At 41.6% G+C, this 23,120-nt stretch overlaps 2 protein-coding genes across 2 annotated transcripts; both read left to right on the top strand.

Annotated features, from left to right (window-relative positions):
- Positions 1–1,412: 1,412 nt before the first annotated feature.
- cnrip1a (cannabinoid receptor interacting protein 1a) lies at positions 1,413–6,447 on the top strand. The gene is made up of 3 exons (XM_062032666.1): positions 1,413–1,740; positions 3,400–3,544; positions 6,108–6,447. The coding sequence occupies exons 1-3, from the start codon at positions 1,562–1,564 to the stop codon at positions 6,270–6,272; spliced, it is 489 nt and encodes a 162-aa protein (XP_061888650.1). The 5' UTR covers positions 1,413–1,561; the 3' UTR covers positions 6,273–6,447.
- Positions 6,448–15,395: 8,948 nt separating this feature from the next.
- On the top strand, positions 15,396–22,958 carry ppp3r1b (protein phosphatase 3 (formerly 2B), regulatory s1ubunit B, alpha isoform, b). The gene is made up of 6 exons (XM_062033053.1): positions 15,396–15,541; positions 16,073–16,112; positions 17,418–17,594; positions 17,673–17,732; positions 21,709–21,893; positions 21,966–22,958. The coding sequence occupies exons 1-6, from the start codon at positions 15,539–15,541 to the stop codon at positions 22,011–22,013; spliced, it is 513 nt and encodes a 170-aa protein (XP_061889037.1). The 5' UTR covers positions 15,396–15,538; the 3' UTR covers positions 22,014–22,958.
- The last annotated feature ends 162 nt before the right edge of the window (positions 22,959–23,120 follow it).

The raw sequence follows: 23,120 nt of genomic DNA, 5'->3' as shown, positions 1-23,120 counted from the left end.
CACTATTATGTATTCTTTAAATGCTGAGCTCTTATTGTGAAGACTGTGGTTGGAAGTAGCATTATTGCGCTCTTATTGTGAAGTGTGCAGCCGGAAGTAGCACCACAGATTAAACATTTTTCCAGATATGAATATTCTTCACACTATTATGTATTCTTTAAATGCTGAGCTCTTATTGTGAAGACTGTGGTTGGAAGTAGCATTATTGCGCTCTTATTGTGAAGTGTGCAGCCGGAAGTAGCACCACCGATTAAACCTTTTTCAGATATGAATATTCTTCACACTATTATTTTTGCTTTAAACGCTGAGCTCTTATTGTGAAGACTGTGGTTGGAAGTAGCATTATTGCGCTCTTATTGTGAAGTGTGCAGCCGGAAGTAGCACAACCGATTAAACCGTTTTCCAGATATGAATATTCTTCACACTATTATGTATTCTTTAAATGCTGAGCTCTTATTGTGAAGACTGTGGTTGGAAGTAGCATTATTGCGCTCTTATTGTGAAGTGTGCAGCCGGAAGTAGCACCACCGATTAAACATTTTTCCAGATATGAATATTCTTCACACTATTATGTATTCTTTAAATGCTGAGCTCTTATTGTGAAGACTGTGGTTGGAAGTAGCATTATTGCGCTCTTATTGTGAAGTGTGCAGCCGGAAGTAGCACCACCGATTAAACCTTTTTCAGATATGAATATTCTTCACACTATTATTTTTGCTTCAAATGCTGAGCTCTTATTGTGAAGACTGTGGTTGGAAGTAGCATTATTGCGCTCTTATTGTGAAGTGTGCAGCCGGAAGTAGCACAACCGATTAAACCGTTTTCCAACTATGAATATTCTTCACACTATTATGTATTCTTCAAATGCTGAGCTCTTATTGTGAAGACTGTGGTTGGAAGTAGCATTATTGCGCTCTTATTGTGAAGTGTGCAGCCGGAAGTAGCACCACCGATTAAACATTTTTCCAGATATGAATATTCTTCACACTATTATGTATTCTTTAAATGCTGAGCTCTTATTGTGAAGACTGGTTGGAAGTAGCATTATTGCGCTCTTATTGTGAAGTGTGCAGCCGGAAGTAGCACCACCGATTAAACATTTTTCCAGATATGAATATTCTTCACACTATTATGTATTCTTTAAATGCTGAGCTCTTATTGTGAAGACTGTGGTTGGAAGTAGCATTATTGCGCTCTTATTGTGAAGTGTGCAGCCGGAAGTAGCACCACCGATTAAACATTTTTCCAGATATGAATATTCTTCACACTATTATGTATTCTTCAAATGCTGAGCTCTTATTGTGAAGACTGTGGTTGGAAGTAGCATTATTGCGCTCTTATTGTGAAGTGTGCAGCCGGAAGTAGCACCACCGATTAAACCTTTTTCCAGGCATGAATATTCTTCACACTATTATGTATTCTTCAAATGGTGAGCTGTTATTGTGAAGACTGTGACCGGAAGTAGCACAGTTGATCTACGCGTGCTTGACAGTGGTCCTCCCCAGCATCGCTCAGCCTCCACGAGAGAGTTGCCCACCCCCTCCCCCCGAGAGGCGTCAAAATGGACGACGTGCCGCCCATCGTCAACATCTCCATCTCACTCAGGATCCAGCCCAACGAGGGGCCCGTCTTCTTTAAGGTGGACGGGACCCGCTTCGGCCAGACCAGAACCATCAAGCTGCTGACGGGGTCCAAGTACAAGATCCAGGTGGTCGTCAAGCCCGGAACCGTGGAGGCCACGTAATGTATTCACTCATATTCACCTCATGTGTTCACTCATATTCACCTAATGTATTCACTAATATTCACCTAATGTGTTCCTTAATATTCACCTCATGTGTTCACTAATATTCATGTAATGTATTCACTAATATTCACCTAATGTGTTCACTCATATTCACGTAATGTGTTCACTAATATTCACCTAATGTGTTCACTCATATTCACGTAATGTGTTCACTCATAGTCACCTAATGTGTTCACTAACAAAAAGAAGGCACATTAGAACCCGTCATTGGGCCTGCGGCGTCACGTGACCTCATGAATAAATTAAATCGCACGCCGACTTGTCGTGCTGGCGCGATGACGTCACACACAGCGTCGGAGCAGCTGGCGTAGCTCCGTGTTAGCAACAGCATAGCCGTGCACTCCGAGCGTCTGCGCATGCGCACAACGAGGGCCCGCTGAACAGGCGCAGTGCTAGTTAGTTAGTGTAAGAAGTTGTAGCTCTTTATTAATTAGTCACCTCGTGTACAACATACTGAATAGCTTTATGTGAGCGACAACAACAGGTGTATTAATTAGTGTAATTAGTCACCTCGTGTCCATGTAAACAAACAATATTAAGACAACTAGTAGAATCAAGTTTATCATCAATAATTGTGCAGTGGATGATGAAGTGAGCATGAGTTAGTCATCACATAGCCTGAGTCAAGAAACTGTTCTTTTAGTTAGTTAACTGTTGGTTGGTTAATTAACTAGTTAGTTAGTTCTTAATGTGTAGTTAGTCCATGGTTAGTTGCTAGTTTGTTAGCTAAATGCCAGTTAGTTGGTTGTTAGGATGTTAGTTAGCTGGTGTGTTCGTTTGTTAGTTAGTCAAGTACATACCTAGGTAGTTTGTCAGTCATTGGTTGTTAGTTAATTGTTTGCTAGTTAGTTAGCTAGTTGGACATTAGTTAATTGTTAGTTATAAAGTTAGTTATTAGTTGATTGTTTGTTAGTTAGTTAATTGTTTGTTAGTTGGTAAGTTTGTTAGTTGTTAATTAATTAGTAGGGTAGTTAGTAGTTATTACATTTTTAGTTAATTGTTATTTAGTTCATAGTTAATGGTTACTCAATTAGTAACTTAGCTGTTAGTTGTTTAGTGAATTGTAAGTTCATTGTTAGTTAATGAGTAGTTAGTTAATTTTAGTTGCCAGTTAATTCATTGTTGTTTGTTGTTAATTAGTTAGTATTTATTTAATTGTTATTACCAAGTAATTTGGTTGTTAATTTGTTAGTTTATTAGTTATGTGTTAGTTAATTGCCAGTGAATTAGTCGTTGGTTAGTCGACTTGTAGTTAGTTATTAGTTAGTTAGTATTTAGTTAATTGTTAGTTACCAAATCAGTTGGTTGTTAATTGGTTAGTTTATTGGTAATTGTTAGTTAATTGCCAGTTAGTTAGTTGTTGGTTAGTTGATTGTTATTTAGTTAGTTCATTACTAATTAGTTGGTTGGTATTTAGTTAATTGTTATTTACCAAGTCAGTTGCTTGTTAGTTAATTACCAGTTAGTTTGTTGTTGGTTAGTTACTTGTCCGTTAGTTACTTGTTAGTTAGTTAATTAGTTAGTTATTCATTAGTTAGTTGATAGATAGATAGTTAGTAGTTGTAATTGAGCGATGACTGTGCTTGTTGCAGCAACATGAACATAGGCGGCATCGTGTTCCCTCTGGAAGAAGAGTCCCGAGACCAGGACCAGGTGGTCTACCAGGGCAAGTACGACACGGAGGGCGTCCCCCACACCAAGAGTGGAGACCGGCAGCCCGTCCAAGTCAGCGTGGAGGTAAACACTTTTGCTCACTTTCTACTATGGTTAGCATCCTGATATTACTGTAGCATGCTAGCTTTTTAGCTAACTCTGCAGGTTTACACCTCAGCGTCTGATATTGGGTTACTTGACCGATCATACCTGTTAGCATGCTAACGTTAGCATGCTAGCTTTTTTTAAAGCTAATTTTGTACCTTACTTGTGTTTTGCTACTTATTGCATGCTAACATTAGCACGCTAGAGCCTTTCAAAACATTTCTTTCCAGGCACACACCTCAAAGTAATATATTTTGGAATTTGAGGCAAGCACGTTACTGTTAGCATTTCAACATGGTAACATTGACATGCTAGATTGATTTTTTTTTTGTGCTAATTCTGCAAATATACACCTCAGCGTCAAATATGTTGTTACTTGACAAATGAAACCTGTTAGTGTGCTAGCTTTTTAGCTCATTTTGTAGCTATGCACCTTAAACATATTTAGGTACTTGTTGCATGCTAACATTGGCAGGCTAGCATTTACACATGTTGGAGCTTGATGCATCGTAGACTTAGCATTTTAGCATGCTAACATTAGCATGTTACATTTTTTAGCTAATTTTGCCGGGATACACCGAAAAGTCAAATATTTAGTTATTTGACGAATGATACTTGTTAGCATTCTATTGTTACTAAACTAGCTTTTTTAATGTATTTTTTAAGCTAATTTTACAGGTACATACCTTAGTTGTATTTAGGTACTTGTTGTAAGCTAACATTAGCAGGCTGAAGCCTTTTAAAAAAAATTCAGACACACATCTTAGAGTAATATATTTTGGTACTTAACGCATGTTACAGTTAGCATTTTAACATTCTAACATTAGCATGCTAGATTGCGTTTTAGCCAATTTTGCTGGTATGCGCTTCAGCGTCAAATATTTTGTTACTTGACAAATGATACCTGTTAGTATGCTAGCTTTTTTTTAGGCTAGCCTTTTAAACAATTTGTTCAGGTACACACCTCAAAGTGATATATTTTAGAACTCGACACATGTTACAGTTAGCATTTTAACATGCTAAAATTGGCATGCTTAGGTTTTGTTTTTGTTTTTTTAGCTAATTTTACAGGTATACACCTCAGCATCAAATATTTTGTTACTTGACAAATGATATCTGCTAGTAAGCTAGCTTTTTTACTTTTAACTAATTTTGTTGTGTACAAGCCTGAGTCATATTTTGGTACTTGTTGCATGCTAACATTAGCATGCTACCCTTTTAAAACTATTTTCAGGTACACATTTCAGGGTAATATATTTTGGAACTTGACGTGTGTTACAATTAGCAATTTTATTTTAATTTTTTTTAGCTAATTTTGCAGGTTTACACCTCAGCATCAAATATTTTGGATACCTGTTATTTTGCTAGCTTTTTTATTTTTTTGCAAATTTTGTAGGGTATAAGCCTTTGTCATATTTTGGTACTTGTTGCATGCTAACATTAGCAACCTAGCCTTTTAAACACTTTTCAGGTACACCCTTCAGGCTAGTTTGTTCTGGTATTCAACACACGTTACAGTTAGCATTTTAACATGCTAATATTAGCGCGCTAGGGTTTTGTTTAGCTAATTTTGCAGGCATACACCTCAGCATCCAATTTTTGTTACTTGAAAAAGGATACCTGTTAGAATATTTTTTAGCACATTTTGTAGGGTATACACTGAAGTCATATTTTGGTACTTATTGCATGCTAACATTAGCAGGCTACCCTTTTAAACACTTTTCAGGTACACATTTCAAGGTAATATATTTTGGAACTTGACGTCTGTTACATTAGCATTTTAATTTTTTTTAGCTAATTTAACATGCTACTGTTAACATGTTAGCATAGCACTGTTAGTATGCTAGCTTTTTTATTTTTACCTAATTTTGTAGGGTATACGCTTATGTCATATTTTGGTACTTGTTGCATGCTAACATTAGCAGGCTACCCTTTTAAACACTTTTCAGGTACATATTTTAAGGTAATATATTTTGGAACTTGACGTGTGTTACAGTTAGCATTTTATTTATTTTTTAGCTAATTTAACAGGTATACACCTCAAAATCAACTGTAAGCATGCTACTGTTAACATGTTAGCATAGCTTTTTTTATTTTTAGCTAATTTTGTAGGGTATACGCTTATGTCATATTTTGGTACTTGTTGCATGCTAACATTACTTTTCATGTACACATTTCAGGGTAATATATTTTGGAACTTGACGTGTGTTACAGTTAGCATTTTAGCATGCTAACAGTAACATGCTACATTTTTAGCTCACTGTAAACATGCTATTGTTAACATGTTAGCACAGTACTGTTGGCATGCTAGTTTGTTTAGCTCATATTTTTGTTAGCAGACGCTATCTGGCCAACGTGCTAACTGTTAGCATTTAGCGTTCGGCTTAGGCTCTTTAGCGTTCACTTGCAATTCCCATAGAAAATGCATTTTCTGGTTCATTGAAAATAAATCTACTAGTTTCAAAGGTAAAAACTATGAAAATGGCCCCCATCCTTTGATTTGTCAGCCTGTGCCCCTCTGCAGTTGAGTGTTGTGTATCAGTTCCAGAAGGCGGGCACGTTTGAGACGGTGTGGCAGGCCAAGTACTACAACTACTACAAGAGGGAGCACTGTCAGTTCGGCAACAAGTTCAGCAACATCGAGTACGAGTGCAAGCCCAACGAGACGCGGACGCTGATGTGGATCAACAAGGAGGCCTTCAACTGAGGTCACATGGTCTGACCAGAGGCATGCTGGGAAAGGGAAGAAACGCAGCAGCAAACACAAACTGACGCCGAGGAGAGTCATGGTTTATTTTCTCTTGTCGTTGATCAACTAAAATGTTTTCTTAGCAAAGTAATAATAAAAGTCACACATTTGTCTTCGACAATAAACACTTCCAACCTTCCTCGTCTTTGTGACATTAGTCTGCCTCCGCATGACATAAAACAACACTATAAGAACATTTAGCCCTCCCTTTTTATTAGCTAGCTGGTGCAGCATATTTACATTTTTATATATTTATACATGTATTTTTGGAATATCTTAAACATTTTAAATGTATTTTTTAATTTTATTTTATATTGGTACATTTATTTATCTTTTTATATCTTTTTATTTTATTTTATATTTATTTGTAATTTTTAAAATGTATTTTTTTATTAATTTAATATTTATAAATGTATTTTATTATTTTTATTTTAGAATTTTTTTCATATATATTTTTGTAATGTTTATTTTCTAAATGTATATTGCATAACATTTTAATTGTATGTTTTTTATTAAAATTTTATATTGGTTCATTTATTTATTTTTTAATATCTTTTTTATTTATATTATATTTATACATGTATTTATTATTTTTTAAATATAGTTATAAATTAATTTAATATTTATAAATGTCTCTTTTATTTTCATTTTAGAGATGTATTTTTGTATATGTCTTTTATTTGTATTTTATATATATATATATATATATATATATATATATATATATATATATATATATATATATATATATATATATATATATTGCATAACATTTTAAATGCCATCCATCCATCCATTTTCTTCCACTTATCCGAGGTCGGGTCGCGGGGGCAGCAGCCTAAGCAGGGAAGCCCAGACTTCCCTCTCCCCAGCCACTTCGTCCAGCTCCTCCCGGGGGATCTCGTGGCGTTCCCAGGCCAGCCAGGAGACATAGTCTCTTCAACGTGTCCTGGGTCTTCCCCGTGGCCTCCTACCAGTCGGACGTGCCCTAAACACCTCCCAAGGGAGGCGTCCGGGTGGCATCCTGACCAGATGCCCGAACCACCTCATCTGGCTCCTCTCCATGTGGAGGAGCAGCGGCTTTACTTTCAGCTTCTCTCGGATGGCACAGCTTCTCACCCTATCTCTAAGGGAGAGCCCCGCCACCCGGCGGAGGAAACTCATTTTGGCCGCTTGTACCCGTGATCGTGTCCTTTCGGTCATAACCCAAAGCTCATGACCATAAGTGAGGATGGGAACTTAGATCGACCGGTAAATTGAGAGCTTTGCCTTCAGGCTCAGCTCCTTCTTCACCACAACGGATCGATACAGCGTCCGCATTACTGAAGACGCCGCACCGATCCGCCTGTCAATCTCACGATCCACTCTTCCCTCTCTCGTGAACAAGACTCCCAGGTACTTGAACTCCTGCACTTGGGGCAGGATCTCCTCCCCAACCTGGGGATGGCACTCCACCCTTTTCCGGGCGAGAACCGTGGACTCAGACTTGGAGGTGCTGATTCTCATCCCAGTCGCTTCACACTTGGCTGCGAACCGATCCAGTGAGAGCTGATGATCCTGACCAGATGAAGCCATCAGGACCACATCATCTGCAAAAAGCAGAGACCTAATCCTGCAGCCACCAAACCAGATACCCTCAACGCCCTGACTGCGCCTAGAAATTCTGTCCATAAAATTAATTAACATAATGGGTGACAAAGGGCAGCCTTGGTGGAGTCCAACCCTCATTAAAAACGTGTCCGACTTACTGCCGGCAATGCGGACCAAGCTCTGACACTGATCATACAGGGAGCGGACCGCCACAATCAGACAGTCCGATACCCCATACTCTCTGAGCACTCCCCACACGACTTCCCGAGGGACACGGTCGAATGCCTTCTCCAAGTCCACAAAGCACATGTAGACTGGTTGGGCCAACTCCCATGCACCCTCAAGGATCCTGCAGAGAGTATAGAGCTGGTCCACAGTTCCACGACCAGGACGAAAACCACACTGTTCCTCCTGAATCCGAGGTTCGACTATCCGGCGTAGCCTCCTCTCCAGTACACCTGAATAGACCTTACCGGGAAGGCTGAGGAGTGTGATCCCCCGATAATTGGAAAACACCCTCCGGTTCCCCTTTTTAAAGAGAGGAACTACCACCCCGGACTGCCAATCCAGAGGTACCGCCCCCGATGTCCACGAAATGCTGCAGAGTCTTGTCAAACAAGACAGCCCCACAGCATCCCGAGCATTAAGAAACTCCGGGCGGTTCTCATCCACCCCCGGGGCCTTGCCACCAAGGAGCTTTTTAACTACCTCAGCAACCTCAGCCCCAGAAATAGGAGAGCCCACCACAGATGCCCCAGGCACTGCTTCCTCATTGGAAGATGTGTTGGTGGGATTGAGGAGGTCTTCGAAGTATTCCCTCCACCGATCCACAACATCCGCAGTCGAGGTCAGCAGAACACCATCCTCACCATACACGCTGTTGACAGTGCACTGCTTCCCCTTTCTGAGGCGGCGGATGGTGGTCCAGAATCGCTTTGAAGCCGTCCGGAAGTCGTTTTCCATGGTCTCCCCGAACTCCTCCCATGTCCGAGTTTTTGCCTCCGCGACCGCTGAAGCCACACATCGCTTGGCCTGTCGGTACCTGTCCGCTGCCTCCGGAGTCCTATGAGGCAAAAGAACCTGATAGGACTCCTTCTTCAGCTTGACGGGTTCTAGGATTACCGTCACGACAGGCACCAACTACCTTGCGGCCACAGCTCCAATCAGCCGCCTCAACAATAGAGGTGCGGAACATGGTCCACTCGGACTCAATGTCCAGCACCTCCCTCGTGACATGTTCAAAGTTCTTCCGTAGGTGGGAATTAAAACTCTCTCTGACAGGAGACTCTGCTAGACGTTCCCAGCAGACCCTCACAATGCGTTTGGGCCTGCCAGGTCTGTCCGGCATCCTCCCCCACCATTGCAGCCAACTCACCACCAGGTGGTGATCGGTAGACAGCTCCGCCCCTCTCTTCATTCGAGTGTCCAAAACATGAGGCCGCAAATCCGATGACACACCAACAAAGTCGATCATGGAACTCCGGCCTAGGGTGTCTTGGTGCACATATGGACACTCTTATGTTTGAACATGATGTTTGTTATGGACAATCTGTGACGAGCACAAAAGTCCAATGACAAAACACCACTCGGGTTCAGTTCCGGGTGGCCATTCTTCCCAATCCCGCCTCTCCAGGTTTCACTGTCGCTGCCAACATGAGCGTTGAAGTCCCCCATTAGGAGAAGGAAATCACCCGGGGGAGCACTTTCCAATACTCCCTCGAGTGTATCCAAAAAGGGTGGGTACTCTGCCGTTTGGTGCATAAGCACAAACAACAGTCAGGACCCGTCCCCCCATCCGAAGGCGGAGGGAAGCTACCCTTTCGTCCACCGGGTTGCACTCCAACGTGCAGGCTTTGAGCCGGGGGGCAACAAGAATTGCTACCCAGCCCGTCGCCCCTCACTGCGTGCAACGGCATTGTGGAAGAGAGTCCAGCCCCTCTCGAGAGAACTGGTTCCAGAGCCTTTGCTGTGCGTCGAAGTGAGTCCGACTATATCCAGCCGGAACTTCTCTACCTCGCGCACTAGCTCAGGCTCCTCCCCCTCCAGCGAAGTGACATTCCACTTATGTAGCCGAGGATCGGACCGCCAAGTGCCCTGCCTTCGGCTTCCGCCCAGCTCACAACGCACCCGACCTCTATGGCCCCTCCCATGAGTGGTGAGCCCATTGGAGGGGGGACCCACGTTGCCTCTTCGGGCTGTGCCCGGCCGGGCCCCATGGGGACAGGCTCGGCCACCAGGCGCTCGAATATGTACTGTACTGTGCAATCCACAAATAAAAAAAGTTTCAATCAATCAACAGTAGCTAACAGTAGCTAATAGTGGCTAACAGTAACTAACAGTAGCTTGTAGCTAATAGTGGCTAATAGTAGCTAACAGTAGCTAATAGTGGCTAACAGTAGCTAACAGTAGTTAAAAGTGGCTAAAAGTGGCTAATAGTGGCTAACAATAGCTAATGGTGGCTAAAAGTGGCTAACAGTAGCTAACAGTAGCTAATAGTGGCTAACAGTAGCTAATAGTAGCTAACAGTAGCTAATAGTGGCTAACAGTAGCTAATAGTTTAATAATTTATGGGGCGGCATGGCGTAGTGGGTAGAGCAACTGTGCCAGAAACCTGAGGGTTGCAGGTTCGCTCCCCGCTTCTTACCATCCAAAAATTGCTTCCGTTGTGTCCTTGGGCGGGACACTTCACCCTTGCCCCCGGTGCCACTCACACCGGTGAATTGAATGATGAATGATAGGTGGTGGTCGGAGGGGCCGTTGGCGCAAATTGCAGCCACGCTTCCGTCAGTCTACTCCAGGGCAGCTGTGGCTATGAAAGTAGCTTACCACCACCAGGTGTGAATGAATGATGGGTTCTACATGTAAAGCGACCTTGGGTACTTAGAAAAGCGCTATATAAATCCCAGGTATTATTATTATTATTATTAATAGTGGCTAATAGTGGCTAATAGTAGCTAACAGTAGCTAATAGTGGTTAACAGTAGCTAATAGTGGCTAACAGTGGCTAACAGTAGCTAATAGTGGCTAACAGTAGCTAATAGTAGCTAACAGTGGCTAATAGTGGCTAACAGTAGCTAATAGTGGCTAATAGTAACTAACAGTAGCTAACAGTGGCTAACAGTAGCTAATAGTGGCTAATAGTAGCTAACAGTGGCTAACAGTAGCTATCAGTGGCTAACAGTAGCTAATAGTGGCTAATAGTAGCTAATAGTAGCTAACAGTAGCTAATAGTAGCTAATAGTAGCTAACAGTGGCTAATACTGGCTAACAGTGGCTAACAGTAGCTAATAGTGGCTAACAGTAGCTAATAGTGGCTAACAGTAGCTAATAGTAGCTAACAGTGGCTAATAGTGGCTAACAGTAGCTAATAGTGGCTAATAGTAACTAACAGTAGCTAACAGTGGCTAACAGTAGCTAATAGTGGCTAATAGTAGCTAACAGTGGCTAACAGTAGCTATCAGTGGCTAACAGTAGCTAATAGTGGCTAATAGTAGCTAATAGTAGCTAACAGTAGCTAATAGTAGCTAATAGTAGCTAACGGTGGCTAATACTGGCTAACAGTGGCTAACAGTAGCTAATAGTGGCTAACAGTAGCTAATAGTGGCTAATAGTAGCTAACAGTAGCTATAAGTAGCTAACAGTAGCTAATAGTAGCTAACAGTAGCTAATAGTAGCTAACAGTGGCTAACAGTAGCTAATAGTAGCTAATAGTGGCTAATAGTAGCAAATAGTAGCTAATAGTGGCTAACAGTAGCTAATAGTAGCTAATAGTGGCTAATAGTAGCTAACAGTAGCTAATAGTAGCTAATAGTAGCTAACAGTAGCTAATAGTAGCTAATAGTTGCTAACAGTGGCTAATACTGGCTAACAGTGGCTAACAGTAGCTAATAGTGGCTAACAGTAGCTAATAGTGGCTAATAGTAGCTAATAGTGGCTAATAGTAGCTAATAGTGGCTAATAGTAGCTAATAGTGGCTAATAGTAGCTAATAGTAGCTAATAGTGGCTAATAGTAGCTAATATATATATATATAGAGGTTTATTTGAAATAGGGACAGATACAAAAACATAGACATCTGAAACAGTTATCCGATGTATGCATCATAGTAATAGTAGCTAACAGTAGCTAATAGTAGCTAATAGTAGCTAACAGTAGCTAATACTAGCTAACAGTAGCTAACAGTGGCTAACAGTAGCTAATAGTAGCTAATAGTGGCTAACAGTAGCTAATAGTAGCTAATAGTGGCTAACAGTAGCTAATAGTAGCTAATAGTGGCTAATAGTAGCTAACAGTAGCTAATAGTAGCTAATAGTAGCTAACAGTAGCTAATAGTAGCTAATAGTTGCTAACAGTGGCTAATACTGGCTAACAGTGGCTAACAGTAGCTAATAGTGGCTAACAGTAGCTAATAGTAGCTAATAGTAGCTAATAGTGGCTAATAGTAGCTAATAGTGGCTAATAGTAGCTAATAGTGGCTAATAGTAGCTAATAGTGGCTAATAGTAGTTAATAGTAGCTAATAGTGGCTAATAGTAGCTAATATATATATATATATATAGAGGTTTATTTGAAATAGGGACAGATACAAAAACATAGACATCTGAAACAGTTATCCGATGTATGCATCATAGTAATAGTAGCTAACAGTGGCTAATAGTGGCTAACAGTAGCTAATAGTGGCTAATAAATGATAAATTAAATGATAAATGGGTTATACTTGTATAGCGCTTTTCTACCTTCAAGGTACTCAAAGCGCTTTGACACTATTTCCACGTTCACACACTGAGGGCGGGAGCTGCCATGCAAGGCGCTAACCAGCAGCCATCAGAGGCAAAGGGTGAAGTGTCTTGCCCAAGGACACAACGAATGCGACTAGGATGGTAGAAGGTGGGGATTGAACCCCAGTAACCAGCAACTCTCCGATTGCTGGCACGGCCACTCTACCAACTTCGCCACGCCGCCCCTAGTGGCTAATAGTAGCTAATAGTGGCTAACAGTAGCTAATAGTGGCTAACAGTGGCTAATAGTGGCTAACAGTGGCTAACAGTAGCTAATAGTGGCTAATAGTGGCTAACAGTTGCTAATAGTAGCTAATAGTGGCTAATGGTAGCTAATAGTGGCTAACAGTAGCTAATAGTAGCTAATAGTGGCTAACAGTGGCTAATAGTGGCTAACAGTAGCTAATAGTGGCTAATAGTGGCTAACAGTAGCTAATAGTAGCTAATTGAAGCTAATAGTGGCTAATAGTGGCTAACAGTAGCTAAAAGTAGCTAATAGTGGCTCACAGTGGCTAATAGTGGCTAATAGTGGCTAACAGTAGCTAATAGTGGCTAATAGTAGCTAACAGTGGCTAACAGTAGCTAATAGTAGCTAATAGTGGCTAATAGTAGCTAATAGTAGCTAATAGTGGCTAACAGTAGCTAACAGTAGCTAATAGTGGCTAATAGTAGCTAACAGTGGCTAATAGTAGCTAATAGTGGCTAACAGTGGCTAATAGTGGCTAACAGTAGCTAATAGTGGCTAATAGTGGCTAACAGTAGCTAATATCAATCAATCAATCAATGTTTATTTATATAACCCTAAATCACAAGTGTCTCAAAGGGCTGTACAAGCCACAACAACATCCTCGGTACAGAGCCCACATACGGGCAAGGAAATAGTAGCTAATAGTGGCTAATAGTAGCTAATATATATAAATATATAGAGAGAGGTTTGTTTGAAATAGGGACAGATACAAAAACATAGACATCTGAAACAGTTATCCGATGTATGCATCATAGTAATAGTAGCTAACAGTAGCTAATAGTAGCTAATAGTAGATAACAGTAGCTAATAGTGGCTAATAGTGGCTAACAGTGGCTAACAGTAGCTAACAGTGGCTAATAGTGGCTAACAGTAGCTAATAGTAGCTAATAGTAGCTAACAGTGGCTATTAGTAGCTAATAGTAGCCAATAGTAGCTAATAGTGGCTAACAGTGGCTAATAGTGGCTAACAATGGCTAACAGTAGCTAATAGTGGCTAACAGTAGCTAATAGTAGCTAATAGTGGCTAATAGTAGCTAATAGTGGCTAACAGTAGCTAATAGTGGCTAACAGTGGCTAATAGTGGCTAACAGTAGCTAGTAGTGGCTAACAGTAGCTAATAGTGGCTAATAGTAGCTAATAGTGGCTAACAGTAGCTAATAGTAGCTAATAGTGGCTAACAGTGGCTAATAGTGGCTAACAGTAGCTAATAGTGGCTAACAGTAGCTAATAGAAGCTAATAGTGGCTAATAGTGGCTAACAGTAGCTAATAGTGGCTAACAGTAGCTAATAGTGGCTAATAGTAGCTAATAGTGGCTAACAGTAGCTAATAGTAGCTAATAGTGGCTAATATTGGCTAATAGTAGCTAATAGTGGCTAACAGTAGCTAATAGTGGCTAACAGTGGCTAACAGTAGCTAATAGTGGCTAACAGTAGCTAATAGTGGCTAATAGTAGCTAATAGTGGCTAACAGTAGCTAATAGTGGCTAACAATGGCTAATAGTAGCTAATAGTGGCTAACAGTAGCTAATAAAAGCTAATAGTGGCTAATAGTGGCTAACAGTAGCTAATAGTGGCTAACAGTAGCTAATAGTGGCTAATAAATGATAAATGATAAATGGGTTGTACTTGTATAGCGCTTTTCTACCTTTAAGGTACTCAAAGCACTTTGACAGTACTTCCACATTTACCCATTCACACACACGTTCACACACTGAGGGCGGGAGCTGCCATGCAAGGCGCTAACCAGCAGCCATCAGAGGCAAAGGGTGAAGTGTCTTGCCCAAGGACACAACGGATGTGACTAGGAAGGTAGAAGGTGGGAATTGAACCCCAGTAACCAGCAACAGTCCGATTGCTGGCACAGCCCCTCTACCAACTTCGCCACGCCGTCCCTAACTAACTAGCTAATAGTAGCTAATAGTGGCTAATAGTAGCTAATAGTGGCTAACAGTAGCTAATAGTAGCTAATAGTGGCTAACAGTAGCTAATAGTAGCTAATAGTGGCTAACAATAGCTAATAGTAGCTAATAGTGGCTAACAGTGGCTAATAGTGGCTAACAGTAGCTAATAGAAGCTAATAGTGGCTAACAGTAGCTAATAGTGGCTAACAGTACCTAATAGTAGCTAATAGAAGCTAATAGTGGCTAACAGTAGCTAATAGTGGCTAACAGAGGCTAATAGTGGCTAATAGAAGCTAATAGTGGCTAACAGTAGCTAATAGTAGCTAACAGTGGCTAATAGTGGCTAACAATAGCTAATAGTGGCTAATAGTAGCTAATAGTAGCTAACAGTAGCTAATAGTAGCTAATAGTGGCTAACAGTGGCCAACAGTGGCTAACAGTGGCTAATAGTGGCTAATAGTGGCTAATAGTAGCTAATAGTAGCTAATAGTGGCTAATAATAGCTAATAATAGCTAATAGTAGCTAATAGTAGCTAACAGTAGCTAATAGTGGTAGGAGAGGGAAGTGTGTTCTCTCGAGTAGACGATCTCCGCGGATGTAAGCCCCTCCCCCTCTGCAGTGACTAGCTGTCCTAAAAGTCTCCATCTGCTGTCCTCATCGAGACCTCGTCCAGCAAGTCTAGTGTTTGGAACACTTCTAGCCCGTCAACATGGTAAGTAGGACACGTCCAGTCGACATATTGCGAGTGTTAGTCGCAGCTTTAGCCGCCCGCAGCTCCGTGTCGACATGCCAAGAAGGCCTGAACGTTGCGGTCGTGACTGCGCCGAATAGAAGAAAAACATCGGACTTTTCTGCTCCTCTTCCGAGCTGACGTGTTGACTAGCACATGTAACGTGTTGACTAGCACATGTTTGGCGAGCAGCTGGCGGTGAAAATGTGGATATTTAGGCCTGTTAGGTCTGCTGTTGTTCGTGCTAACGTTAGCTTAGCTAGCTGCGTCAAGAGAGCGGAAGTAGGCTTCCGCGCCCACCAAAATAAGAGCTCTCGCCCACACACAATCACAAATGTCGGCACACTAAGTGTGGAGGGGCTTGGTGCTGCACTTCCTCTTCTTAATAGCGACGTTATGTTATTCGTGCACATGTGTCACAATCTCCACGGGATGATCATACTTGCAGTGAAAGTTTGTGAGAAATCACTTCCTCTTTGGACAATAAAAGTGTTATAAATGTTCTTGTTTCAGGGAAATGAGGCCAGCTACGCCCTGGACATGTGCTCGCACTGTAAGTATCCATATAGGATGTTTTGAAGATGTCAGGGATGTGAAAAAAGTGTCAGGATGGATGATGTCACAGGTTATATTTAGACTGTTTCAATTAGCAGATAACAAGTCTTACTCGTCTGGAGGCGGAGCTAAAGTTTGTGAGCCCCTCATGACCTTTGTGACCTGCAGACGCCTATCACGTCCTCGTAGGGTGGGTCAAAGGTCAGGGCTCAGTAATAAACAGCGCATGCTCGTTGTTCCTTTTAATTAGCTGACACCCCCCTCCGAAGTGTGGGTGGACGGGGAGATTAGTGTCGGGTCACATGACTGGCGTGAGGGTTTAGCGCGAGGTGACCTGACAGGCAGCTTTGACCGCCATGGCCGCTTCTGCTCGCAAATCAGGTAAGTTTGGGGACGCGGAGCGCCACGGAAGCGCGCGGTGGAATTCTGCGTGGAATCCCGCGCGGTCACTGTGTCGATAGCGGGGTGGTCTGGAAGGTTCCAGTGGCGCCATGTTGTCCCTTCTCGCCGCTTGCAGTCCACACCGACGAGATTAAGAGGCTCTGCAAGAGATTTAACAAATTTAGCATTTGTCAGCTCGACCATTGGTAGCACTTATTAGTGCAACTATTGGTAGCATTTATCAGCTTGACCATTGTTAGCATTTATCAGCTTGACCATTGGTAGCATTTATTAGTGTGACTATTGGTAGCATTTATCAGCTTGACCATTGGTAGCATTTATTAGTGTGACTATTGGTAGCATTTATCAGCTCGACCATTGTTAGCATTTATCAGCTCCACCGTAGGTAGCATGTATCATCAGCTGGAGCGTAGGTAGCATGTATCAGCTGGAGCGTAGGTAGCGTGTATCATCAGCTGGAGCGTAGGTAGCGTGTATCATCAGCTGGAGCGTAGGTAGCATGTATCATCAGCTGGAGCGTAGGTAGCGTGTATCATCAGCTGGAGCGTAGGTAGCGTGTATCATCAGCTGGAGCGTAGGTAGCGTGTATCATCAGCTGGAGCGTAGGTAGCGTGTATCATCAGCTGGAGCGTAGGTAGCATGTATCATCAGCTGGAGCGTAGGTAGCATGTATCATCAGCTGGAGCATAGGTAGCATGTATCATCAGCTGGAGCGTAGGTAGCATGTATCATCAGCTGGAGCGTAGGTAGCATGTATCAGCTGGAGCATAGGTAGCATGTATCAGCTGGAGCGTAGGTAGCATGTATCAGCTGGAGCGTAGGTAGCATGTATCAGCTGGAGCGTAGGTAGCATGTATCAGAAGGTTCCGGTGCCACCATGTTGTGTCTTCTGACCTTGCAGTCGACGCTGATGAGATCAAGCGTCTGGGCAAGAGGTTTAAGAAACTGGACCTGGACAACTCGGGCTCTCTGAGTGTGGAGGAGTTCATGTCTCTGCCAGAACTGCAGCAGAACCCTCTGGTCCAACGCGTCATCGACATCTTTGACACTGACGGCAACGGCGAGGTGGACTTTAAAGGTAAGGCCCTCCCCCTCTGCTTTAAAGGTAAGCCCCTCCCCCACTGCACACCTTTGACTGTTTCTGCTTGGTACTCAGAGTTCATTGAAGGCGTCTCGCAGTTCAGCGTCAAAGGAGACAAGGAACAAAAGTTACGATGTAAGTGTCCTTGGCAGCGCTGGTTAGCATTTATTAGCTTGACTATTGTTAGCATTTATTAGCTCAACATTTATTAGCAACCATTAGTTTGATTATTGTTAGCATTTATTAGCTCGACATTTCTTAGCATTTATTAGCAACCATAAGTTTGATTATTGTTAGCATTTATTAGCCCAAATTTTGTTGCCATTTATTAGCCCGATTTTTGTCAGCATCTATTAGTTCAACTATTGGCATCTATTAGTTGAACTATTGGCATCTATTAGCTCTGTAAGTGTCCTTGGCAGCCCTCGTTAGCATTTATTAGCTTGACTATTGTTAGCATTTATTAGCTCGACATTTATTAGCAACCGTTAGTTTGATTATTGTTAGCATTTATTAGCCCAAATTTTGTTGCCATTTATTAGCACGATTTTTGTCAGCATCTATTAGTTCAACTATTGGCATCTATTAGTTCAACTATTGGCATCTATTAGCTCGACTATTGTTAGCATTTATGAGCTCGACTTTTGAAAAAATACTACCTATACCAGGGGTCTCAAACTCAATTTACCTGGGGGCCACTGGATGCAGAAACTGGGAGGCTGGGCCGCAAGAAAAGATTTCTTAAACAATTCTAACATGCACTTTTTAATGAATTCACCTTCTTTGAATGGCTATCCCGCCCTAGCAACATAATTGCCAACCCTCCCGATTTTTCCGGGAGACTCCCAAATTTCAGTGCCCCTCCCGACAATCTCCCAGGGCAACCATTCCCCCGAATTTCTCCCGATTTTCACCCGGACAATAATATTAAGGGCGTGCCGTGATGGCACTGCCTTTAGCGTCCTCTACAACCTGTCGTCATGTCCGCTATATCACCATACAAACCGCGTGCCAGCCCAGTCACATGTTGTATGAGGCTTCTGCAGACACACGTAAGTGAATGCAAGACATACTTGATCAACAGCCATACAGGTCACACGGAGGGTGGCCGTGTAAACAACTTTATCACTGTTACAAATATGCGCCACACTGTGAACCCACACCAAACAAGAATGACAAACACATTTTGGGAGAACATCCGCACGTAACACAACATAAACACAACAGAACAAATACCCAGAACACCTTGCAGCACTAACTCTTCCGGGCGGCAATATACACCCCCGCTACCACCAAACCCCGCCCACCTCAACCGAAGCAGAAAGGGGGGTGTGGGGGGAGGGTTGATGTGCGGGGGCGCAGGGTTGGGGGGCGGGGGTGTATATTGCAGCCCGGAAGAGTTAGTGCTGCAAGGTGTTCTGGGTATTTGTTCTGTTGTGTTTATGTTGTGTTACAGTGCGGATGTTCTCCTGAAATGTGTTTGTCATTCTTGTTTGGTGTGGGTTCACAGTGTGGCGCATATTGTAACAGTGTTAAAGTTGTTTATATGTCCGCCCTCAGTGTGACCTGTGTGGCTGTTGAGCAAGTATGTCTTGCAGTCACTTACGTGTGTGTACAGAAGCCAAATACAACATGTGACTGGGCTGGCACGCTGTTTGTAGAGGGTGCTAAAGGCAGTGCCATCACGGCACGCCCTTAATATTGTTGTTTGGGTGAATACATTCGAGAGAATGGTTGCCCTGAAATTCGGGAATCTCCCGGAAAAATCGGGAGGGTTGGCAAGTATGATGCTGTCAAGCACCATTCATATAAAACTTGCGGGCCGCGCTAACATTACATTTTCATATTAAGGTGCGGGCCGCAAAATAACGTCTCGTGGGCCGCGTGTTTGAGACCCCTGACCTATACTATTTGGTGTTGTTCAAGTAATACTCTGAAAAATACTACTTGATGTTGTCCAAATATACTCTTAAAAATACTACTTGATGTTGTTCAATTACACTCTTAAAAATACAACCTATACTATTTGGTGTTGTTCAAGTAATACTCTGAAAAATATTACTTGATGTTGTCCAAATATACTCTTAAAAATACTACTTGATGTTGTTCAATTACACTCTTAAAAATACAACCTATACTATTTGGTGTTGTTCAAGTAATACTCTGAAAAATACTACCTATACTATTTGGTGTTGTTCAAGTAATACTCTGAAAAATACTACTTGATGTTGTTCAAATATACTCTTAAAAATACTACTTGATGTTGTTCAAATATACTCTTAAAAATACTACTTGATGTTGTTCAAATATACTCTTAAAAATACTACTTGATGTTGTTCAATTACACTCTTAAAAATACAACCTATACTATTTGGTGTTGTTCAAGTAATACTCTGAAAAATACTACTTGATGTTGCTCAATTACACTCTTAAAAATACAACCTATACTATTTGGTGTTGTTCACGTAATACTCTGAAAAATACTACCTATACTATTTGGTGTTGTTCAAGTTATACTCTGAAAAATACTACTTGATGTTGTTCAATTACACTCTTAAAAATACTACTTGATGTTGTTCAAATACACTCTTAAAAATACAACCTATACTATTTGGTGTTGTTCAAGTAATACTCTGAAAAATACTACCTATACTATTTGGTGTTGTTCAAGTAATACTCTGAAAAATACTACTTTGATGTTGTTCAAATATACTCTTAAAAATACTACTTGATGTTGTTCAAATATACTCTTAAAATACTACTTGATGTTGTTCAAATATACTCTTAAAAATACTACTTGATGTTGTTCAAATATACTCTTAAAAATACTACTTGTTGTTCAATTACACTCTTAAAAATACTACTTTTACTATTTGGTGTTGTTCACGTAATACTCTGAAAAATACTACCTATACTATTTGGTGTTGTTCAAGTAATACTCTGAAAAATACTACTTGATGTTGTTCAATTACACTCTTAAAAATACTACTTTTACTATTTGGTGTTGTTCACGTAATACTCTGAAAAATACTACCTATACTATTTGGTGTTGTTCAAGTAATACTCTGAAAAATACTACTTGATGTTGTTCAAATATACTCTTAAAAATACTACTTGATGTTGTTCAAATACACTCTTAAAAATACAACCTATACTATTTGGTGTTGTTCAAGTAATACTCTGAAAAATACTACCTATACTATTTGGTGTTGTTCAAGTAATACTCTGAAAAATACTACTTGATGTTGTTCAAATATACTCTTAAAAATACAACCTATACTATTTGGTGTTGTTCAAGTAATACTCTGAAAAATACTACTTAATGTTGTTCAAATATACTCTTGAAAATACTACTTGATGTTGTTCAAATATACTCTTAAAAATACTACTTGATGTTGTCCAAATATACTCTTAAAAATACTACTTGATGTTGTCCAAATATACTCTTAAAAATACTACTTGATGCTGTCCAAATATACTCTTAAAAGTACTACTTGATGTTGTCCAAATATACTCTTAAAAATACTACTTGATGTTGTTCAATTACACTCTTAAAAATACAACCTATACTATTTTGTGTTGTTCAAATATACTCTTAAAAATACTACTTGTTGTTCAATTACACTCTTAAAAATACTACCTATACTATTTGGTGTTGTTCAAGTAATACTCTGAAAAATACTACTTGATGTTGTTTAAATATACTCTTAAAAATACTACTTGATGTTGTTTGAATGTACTCTTAAAAATACTACTTGATGTTGTTTAAATATACTCTTAAAAATACTACTTGATGTTGTTTAAATATACTCTTAAAAATACTACTTGATGTTGTTTAAATATACTCTTAAAAATACTTCTTGATGTTGTTCAAATATACTTATACTAGCTGTACTACTTGGTGTTGTGTAAAAGTACTACTTGGTGTTGTGTAAAAGTACTACTTGGTGTTGTGTAAAAGTACTAGTGACGCAGACTTAAGTAGGCCAGCTAAGTTGTGTGTGTGTGTGTGTGTGTGTGTGTGTGTGTGTGTGTGTGTGTGTGTGTGTGTGTGTGTGTGTGTGTGTGTGTGTGTGTGTGTGTGTGTGTGTGTGTGTGTGTGTGCTGACAGTCGCCTTCAGGATCTACGACATGGACAAAGATGGCTACATCTCCAACGGCGAGCTGTTCCAGGTGCTGAAGATGATGGTGGGCAACAACCTGAAGGACACGCAGCTGCAGCAGATCGTGGACAAGACCATCATCAACGCCGACAAGGACGGCGACGGCAGGATATCCTTCGAAGAGTTCTGCGCGGTCAGTCCCGCCCGGCGGCCGGTGCCCCGCCCACGTGTGAGCCCCGAGCTGACTTCCTGTCGTCCCCTGCAGGTGGTGGGCGGCCTGGACATTCACAAAAAGATGGTGGTGGACGTGTGACGGCCTTCCTCGCCCGGTCCAGTGAGGAGCCCCTCCCCTGACTCCGCCCCCTCACAAAGCCAAACTTTGACAGCCAACAGGACGTCGGACGGCGTTTGTGGCGTGTGTGTGTGTGTGTGTTTTGTATTTATTTGGAGGAGGTGTGTGTGCCAACAGGAAGTGTGTGTGTGTGTGTGTGTGTGTGTGTGTGTGTGTGAGAAGCTAATCAACACTTAAACTGGCATGTGTTCCTTCTGTGTGTGTGTGCGTGCGTGCACGTGGGCGTGTGTGCACGTGGGTGTGCACGTGGGCGTGCACGTGGGCTGACAAGTTCTAGTGGTGTACAAAAAGCTGATGTTTTTTTTTTTTTTTTCTCTCCTGCTGAGGTTTTCTACTCGTCGCCGTGCAGCCGAAGTGCTCTGCCTGCTGCTCGCATGTCGCCCGGGTGTGCAACCTTCTCCACCTTTCAGGTTTACAAGCTCACTTTTCTTCTGCCCACTCACAGCCGCCTCTGTCACCAAGCGGAAGAGGGATTTCACAATAAAAGTCTTACTTTAGATCCACGTGAAGTGCTCTTTCGGCGCGTGGGTGGGCGGGCGGGGGGAGGGGTCACGTGACAGAGCGCCGTCCCCCCGCCCCCGTGAAAGAAGCTCGCTGCACGTTGGCATGATGTTCGCATGTGTGTTTGCACGCGTGTGCGCTTTTGGGGCCGGGCGGAGGAGGCGGGGCCGTCGCACCGCCACGCGAGCGCTGTGTTTACATGTGAATAATAATAATAATATTAACGCTGGCGATGAATATGAACATTTCAAACGCACCGTGTTGCCAATGAAAAGTTGATGTGGTGAAACTCTCGTCTTCTTTGGCTCTTTTTGTACGTTTGTCAGGAAGTCTTGTAACGTTTGGAGGCCGCATGGACACTCCTTACTGCCTCACTTCATGGAACAATAAACTCCTCAAACTGTCTCTTCAGACATATTATTACAGCTCATGTCCATAGCAACATGCTAACAGTATGTGTCAGGTACCCAGTTTTCAGTGGAAATGGCAATAAAAGTTAGCATGCTAATGTGTATGTAGAAGTTTGTATATTATTAGTGTTAGCATGCTAACAGTAAAAAGTTGTAT

This window comes from Entelurus aequoreus, linkage group LG22 (genome assembly GCF_033978785.1).
Source record: "Entelurus aequoreus isolate RoL-2023_Sb linkage group LG22, RoL_Eaeq_v1.1, whole genome shotgun sequence".
NCBI lineage: Eukaryota > Metazoa > Chordata > Actinopteri > Syngnathiformes > Syngnathidae > Entelurus > Entelurus aequoreus.
This window is presented reverse-complemented; position numbering and strand designations above follow the sequence as displayed.

Excerpts from the sequence above, each read along its gene's own strand:
- cnrip1a (XM_062032666.1), top strand. The coding sequence starts at position 1,562 with ATGGACGACGTGCCGCCCATCGTCAACATCTCCATCTCACTCAGGATC. Across the intron at positions 1,741-3,399 it reads CCCGGAACCGTGGAGGCCAC|CAACATGAACATAGGCGGCA; the intron begins GTAATGTATTCA and ends TGCTTGTTGCAG. Across the intron at positions 3,545-6,107 it reads CCGTCCAAGTCAGCGTGGAG|TTCCAGAAGGCGGGCACGTT; the intron begins GTAAACACTTTT and ends GTTGTGTATCAG.
- ppp3r1b (XM_062033053.1), top strand. Across the intron at positions 17,733-21,708 it reads CAAGGAACAAAAGTTACGAT|TCGCCTTCAGGATCTACGAC; the intron begins GTAAGTGTCCTT and ends GTGTGCTGACAG. Across the intron at positions 21,894-21,965 it reads CCTTCGAAGAGTTCTGCGCG|GTGGTGGGCGGCCTGGACAT; the intron begins GTCAGTCCCGCC and ends CGTCCCCTGCAG.